This window comes from Lactuca serriola, chromosome 4, assembly GCF_051521515.1.
Source record: "Lactuca serriola cultivar US96UC23 chromosome 4, Lser_US96UC23_V15, whole genome shotgun sequence".
NCBI classification, from domain to species: Eukaryota; Viridiplantae; Streptophyta; class Magnoliopsida; order Asterales; family Asteraceae; genus Lactuca; species Lactuca serriola.
In genome coordinates this window covers 6,398,557-6,404,668 of record NC_136411.1, presented here as the reverse complement: position 1 = coordinate 6,404,668, position 6,112 = coordinate 6,398,557, and the positions used below count along the sequence as shown (strand labels likewise).

Genomic DNA, 6,112 nt, shown 5'->3' with positions numbered 1-6,112 from the left:
TGCAAGTTAATAGGTTTTAACTTGTTTTCACCGATCTTTAATCTATAGGTCTAGATTGTTTATCAAATTTATCATTTACTTTTGTTCTTGTTCTCGTTCTTGCTCCTAATCTACCCATTTTTCTATCTTCTTTGTGGGTCTTGTTCTTCTTGTTCTTGTTTCTGCTGTTAGATAAAATAAAAAAAAAGTGTTTAATTATAGGGTTTATAGGGTGTCTACGGGGTGTCAATTTAGCAACACCCTTTAAAAAAACTTGTTCTTCCATTACCACCTTATTCATCCTCATAATTATAGTACACATAATCACCTTTAATATAATCACCTTTAATTATGTACACTCACAAAAGAAAATGATGGAAAAAACAAGACAAATACTTTAAAGAAAGACCACTCATTCCAAATTCTTCCTCGATTGGACATAGCAATTATGACCATTCGAGTAGGGGAGTGAAAAAACCCAATCATGTTTATCATATATGATTTAGTCAACTGTGACCATCCAACTTCTCTAAGATGCTATCTTTGGTCAAACAGTCAACCTCCATGAACTTGAAAGAGTCCATTTTTCCACAACTTTTCAGTATACGAAAAAAGTGAAATTCAATAATGGAGTATGAAACGTCGGAATTAAATTATTGAACTGCAAACTGATGCTAGAAAAAGACTAGTGCTCAAAGACATCAATACTCTGGTCCCATCATGGATTTCTAAAGTTTAATGCTTTCCATCAGAATCTTGAAAATTACACCACATTTTATGAAAATTTCCATTTATTTTTATCTATTACCATAGATCACACCAACAATTCACACCATCAATTCCCTAAACTTTACACACATTTCAAAAAAATAATAATGAAATAAAAAGTGATTTACCCTTTGTCCCCATCATAAATTTCTTTAGTTTGATGCATTTTACCAGAATCTTGAAAAGTACACCTAATTTCAAGAAAATTCCCTTCTTTTTTCTTATTTATTACCATAGATTACACCAACAATTCACAATTTAATTTCCCTAAAGATTACAAGACATTTTAAAAAGATGAATAAAATAAAATAGAGAGATTTACCCGCATGAGATTTTTTTTTTTTAACGTTTTTCACTTGTGCTTCTGTTTGAGGACCATAACTTACCAAACATTCGTTTTGGGCGATTAGGAAGTGAACAAAGTTGCTTCACTTTTGAAGAGTTAGCTTGAAAATGTTCATCCAAATCATCATCTTCAGCTAACTTCATTCTTAATGTGGAAAGACTTGATTTTGGTGATTTAAGACCCGAAACACTCCATTGATCTTCTGGTTGTACCATGCTTCTGTTGGTGCTTATTGAGCCTGGTGGCCTTGATGTTGCATCATCTTGAGCAGCTAATAGTGCTTTGATGTTACTGGGCAGGTCGGTCAGCTGACCCCCAGCCATGGCTGCCCGAGCTTGCTCAAAGAAAAGGACTTGAACCACTACACGTAATGGGAGAAGTTCGTTTTGTGCTGCATGCATGCAAACTTCCATTGATAACTTCTTGCAATCAAGTATTCTACAAATTCGCTTCCTTTCTGTTTTGTTGAGGTTTGGATGTGACTACATAAAAAGAAAGAGGGTACATTTTTCAAAGCCTTATAAGAATAAAAGTTTTTAAAATGCCTTAGAAGATGGAATAATAAAAAAAACGGAAGTAGAATGCGCGTTTTGATTTATTGACCGAAATTAGAAGATGGAAATAAAATTACCTTGAGATAAATATCAATGGCTTTGTAAAGATCATCGTGATCCAATCTAGCAAAATCAGGAATAGCTTCAGCTAAAGCAGTGAACTTCGACAATGGCAGATTCACATCTCTAGCAATCTCCTGTAAATATAGATCCACAAGCTTTGCCACTTTGATCTTAGAGCTATGAGAAGCAGAAGAAGACCTCCTACTTTCCTGCAACTCAAAATCACCATTATTCGCTGACCTTGACCTTCTATGTCGCTCAAATCGACCCTTTAAATGTACAGGACTTGTTGGTGGACTTTGACTTTGTAACATAAACTGGTCCAAAATGTTCAAAATTACATCGACATCATAAATCGTGTCGTTTGAAGAAGATGGAATCAGTAAATCGGGAACCGTTGCTTCCTCTAATTGAACCCCGATTCTTCTAGATAGTTCCGTTCTTGAAGAAGATGAAGCTCGGAGAATATTCGCTGCTTTTAATAATTTAAGCAAAAAGCTACAAGAAACCGAGTTTCTTTCCATTGGTAGCAAACTGATTATTGATTCCAGTAACAACCGACTTTTCGAATTCGAAGGATTTGAATCGACATCCTTTTCAGGATTTCTTGAAACGTTTGGTAGCCATTTGGACGCATATACCCTCAACGCGTCCCCAACAAGATTTGCAGGAACTTTGCCACCGGATTTTAGGGCAATCATCGTTCTCCAATAAAGATCGATACCCAATTCAGAAAGATCCTCCGCCCACCACCCTTTCCCACCGGTTTTATTATTCCGGTGACTTTCACCGCCGCCATTACAAGAAATGTCATCTCTGTCCCTCCCTCGCCTGGAATAGCTATGAGATAAACTCACTTTCGAAGGGTTAGAAAGGACTTTTGACGCGATGGCTTCGATACACCGGCTAGTGATTCCCAAATCTTCAGACCATAAATGGAATGGCTTCGTGGATTGAAGTGTTATGATTGAATCTTTCCAGCCGTTGAGGATGCAAGAATTGAGGAACACATCGAGTTTGTAAACGAGATTCCCTTTCTCGACATCTTCTGTCATTTGAAGGTATTCGGATGCACAACGAGCTGCTACGATGTTGTAAGCACTGAGAGTAATTGTGATTCCGTAGCAGAATTTTGCACATAATTCGAAGGATTCGGTGCCTCCTGGGAATTCCGAGAGTTGGATTATTTGATGTTGGGAGGACGATTCTGGGCTTTCGGAACAGAGTCTTTGTAACCGCAAACACTTGGATAAAAGTGGAAACTGTTGTTCCAAGAAAAAACAGAGCACAAACTATCAAATTTCTAGATTTCGAAAAGAATTAAAATCAAAACATCTTAAAATTGGTGGTAATTTGTTTCAACTGTATTGGATTATACGATAGGAATTGTAATATGTAAAACCCCTTTTGTGTAATTGAAAGAAATTCATAGAAAAGATATGCGGAAATTACAATTAAAAAGTGTTTACCTTGTGAAGCAAATATCTTGTTCCGCTCACTTGAACTACAAGATCACTAGAAACTTCGGAAGAAACTGATCTAAATTATAACAAAAAGAATTGAATTGAGTGATCAAGTTGTGTGAATTACAAGGTAACATTGAAGTAAACTTCAGACGAAACTGATCTGATGCATGTACCTTACAGAGTCTGAATTGTAAAAAGTATCAGGCCGAGAACCAAGTTTCATAAACTTCATGGCTGATTTGTGTTCTTGTTGAACTCCTTCAATTTACTAGTTTATGTTTTCAGTTTACGATTATGTTCATAACTAAGCACGAAGAACCGAAATCAATCTTGTCTCCCACTCGAAACGAGTCCTATATCATTGAACAAAAACAGAGCACAGTTAGAAAAGTGTCAAATTCCCATTTTTCGTATCCCTAACAGATTTTCAAAATCAATTAAACTCTAAAAAACTCTCAGGGAATTCCCTGAAGAATCATATAAAAGCTTTAAGATTTTGATGATGGTTTGAATGTTGTAACCAGACGACAAAATCCCACAAAATAAAACAAACTCTGAAGTGATTTAATTCGAATCTTGACACCTCATTTTTAGATTCCATATGAAATCTATCAAGATCACGCAGAATAATCAATGAAAACACAGTATGGTTGATGAGATTTTATGGGTTTTGTTTTATGAAACAAAAAAAGGAGGGTAATAAAGAACAGAGGAGGACCTGAAAACTTGAAAATGGAGAAGAAGATTCATTCAATCATGGCATCGATGAGAAAATATTTAGGAACAATCAAGAGTAAGACTGCGATAGAGAAGAGATAACAGTGGAGTTGTGTGTGAAAATGCCAGCGTGCTAATGGCAATTGAGAGAAAAGGCGACTCCCACGTGCTTATCCTGCGCCCACTTCCTTCATAATTGTCTCACAGCAAATTCTTCCCGCAAATAAATATATAACAATTTCAAGATAATATTTATTGTTTTACTGTTAATTTATTCCTTTATTTTTATTTATTACTAATAAATATAAATAACTAAGTTTCCTTCAAGTATCTTTAAATAAAGAAATATCAGGTGTACCCCTCCCTTGTATTAAATAAAAACTTTTTAGTTATCATAAGACATCATATCATCATATTCATATTTTCAATCTAATAACTCTAGAAAATTATATGCTTTTTCTTGTTAATAAGTGGTTGTTATATTTAATTGGTATAGCTATAAACTTTACAATTATATTTTGCTATATTAAAGAATATTTGAGATATTTAATAAAGCCTTTAAACTAAAATAAATAGCTTCATGTACGATTTAAACAATCTTTATTGAATACATTGGTGTTTATAGTAAGACATCAATGTCATTAATAAATTAAAGATGTTCACATCTAAATATAATCCAAAATGATACTGAAAATATATTACAATTAATACAAGATATTATCGTACATTTTAAGAAATCATAGCCCACCATATAATATTTATTTCTTATTTGTCAATAATAATGATGAATTGAAGTTGCTAGGTTGGTTACCTTTTCGGGTCGTTCTTGAATCAAGATACGGGTCTGGATCTTGAATCATTGTATCTCACCTCCCTTGAATCATCTTGTACAAAATGATTTTTAGCAATGATTGTTATTGCCCTTAATCATGGGCTTCTCTTCAAACAAAAATATTACAAAAATAATAATACTTCAGAACTGTTTAAGAGGGTCTACAATGAGAAAAATTTGCAATTTATTAAGTAGAACAACAAACTTTTGTAGTAAAAGAATATGGGAAAAATAGTGTAGGTGGATGTAAAGATAAAGATGGAGGCTACTAAAAAGAAGAATAATAATATATTTTCAAGATTTCAAATATACTTTTCTTTCATGTAGAAGGGCCACAAGTGGATAATTTATAGTAGCCACAGCCCACAAGTGAAACTCCTCCTTTGAATCGCATTTGGAATCCTTGGTTGTAAGCTTTCATGCATTTATGACAATGGGGTCAATTTTGATTTAATGAGAAAATTTCTTTAAAAGATATGGACCATTTCCTAATTATTACTGTATAATATATGGACGTGTTGAATGGTTTGTAGAAAGCTTGTTTTGAGGTTGTGTTAGACTGCATTTATTTGATGGTTGGACGTGTTTGTCCAAATGGTTTCATACTTATTTATTTATTAAAGAAGATTGAAAATCCAAAATAGACTAACTTCTCTTCATTTATCAAAGGATAAGTAAAGTTAAAGATTTTTTTTTTTTTTTTGCATATGATTTATTTCGTTTGGATGTTGATGTTGTTAGAAGTCTAAGTCTTGTTAGGGTGGTTATATTTGTTAAACGTTTCTTTTTAGTTAACTAGTCAAGATTAGGACAGAGTGGTTGATGTTTGGTCACCTATAATAGCAAGTGTTGGACTTTCTTAATCCCAACTTGGAAGTTTGTTTTGTCACAAATATAATACCAAGATTAGGACATAGGAACCTTTTTAATTGTCTTTAGCAAGTAGTTTGACTATTAATAGAAACCTATTAAAAAGAATTGACTTATTTTCTTTTTTATGTTTGGTAAGATTAGATGGATGTACATCTTCCAAAATCTTCCAAATGGAAGTATTAAACCTATTTTAAGCAATTAACTTAGATTTTAATGTTTGGTAAGAATAGATGGATCTGCATCTTCCAGATCGAAGTATTGGTCCCATTTGTTTATAAGTAACAATGATGGATGGTTTTAAACATATAATTAGGGCATATACATAATTTTCTTAAAAAGTTATTGTGATCTTTGAGATGGTAAAATGATGGTTTGTATTTTTTTTTAGCGAATTGATATATTTCATCATTCATATATATATATATATATATATATATATATATATATATATATATATATATATATATATATATATATATATATGATTACAAGCGATTCTACAAACTATACGGAA

At 32.9% G+C, this 6,112-nt stretch overlaps 1 protein-coding gene across 2 annotated transcripts; it reads right to left on the bottom strand.

Moving 5' to 3' along the window:
• Window positions 1–942: 942 nt before the first annotated feature.
• Window positions 943–4,966, bottom strand: LOC145100970 (Phototropic-responsive NPH3 family protein). Of its 2 annotated transcripts, none has more exons than XM_079038121.1 (5): window positions 4,705–4,966; window positions 3,350–3,529; window positions 3,180–3,249; window positions 1,725–2,972; window positions 943–1,575 (listed from the first exon to the last, which is right to left on the bottom strand). In XM_079038121.1, exons 2-5 carry the CDS (start codon window positions 3,406–3,408, stop codon window positions 1,090–1,092), a joined length of 1,863 nt encoding a protein of 620 aa, XP_078894247.1. In that variant the 5' UTR covers window positions 3,409–3,529; window positions 4,705–4,966; the 3' UTR covers window positions 943–1,089. The 2 variants fall into 2 exon arrangements, with proteins under 2 accessions (XP_078894247.1, XP_078894246.1); XM_079038120.1 differs by lacking the exon at window positions 4,705–4,966 and adding an exon at window positions 3,895–4,104.
• Window positions 4,967–6,112: the final 1,146 nt, after the last annotated feature.

Bases quoted from the DNA above. Each gene is read 5' to 3' on its own strand.
- LOC145100970 (XM_079038121.1), bottom strand. From the start codon at position 3,408: ATGAAGTTTATGAAACTTGGTTCTCGGCCTGATACTTTTTACAATTCA. The intron at 3,250-3,349 runs GTACATGCATCA...GTTATAATTTAG, and splicing joins TACAATTCAGACTCTGTAAG to ATCAGTTTCTTCCGAAGTTT. The intron at 2,973-3,179 runs GTAAACACTTTT...TTGGAACAACAG, and splicing joins CAAGATATTTGCTTCACAAG to TTTCCACTTTTATCCAAGTG.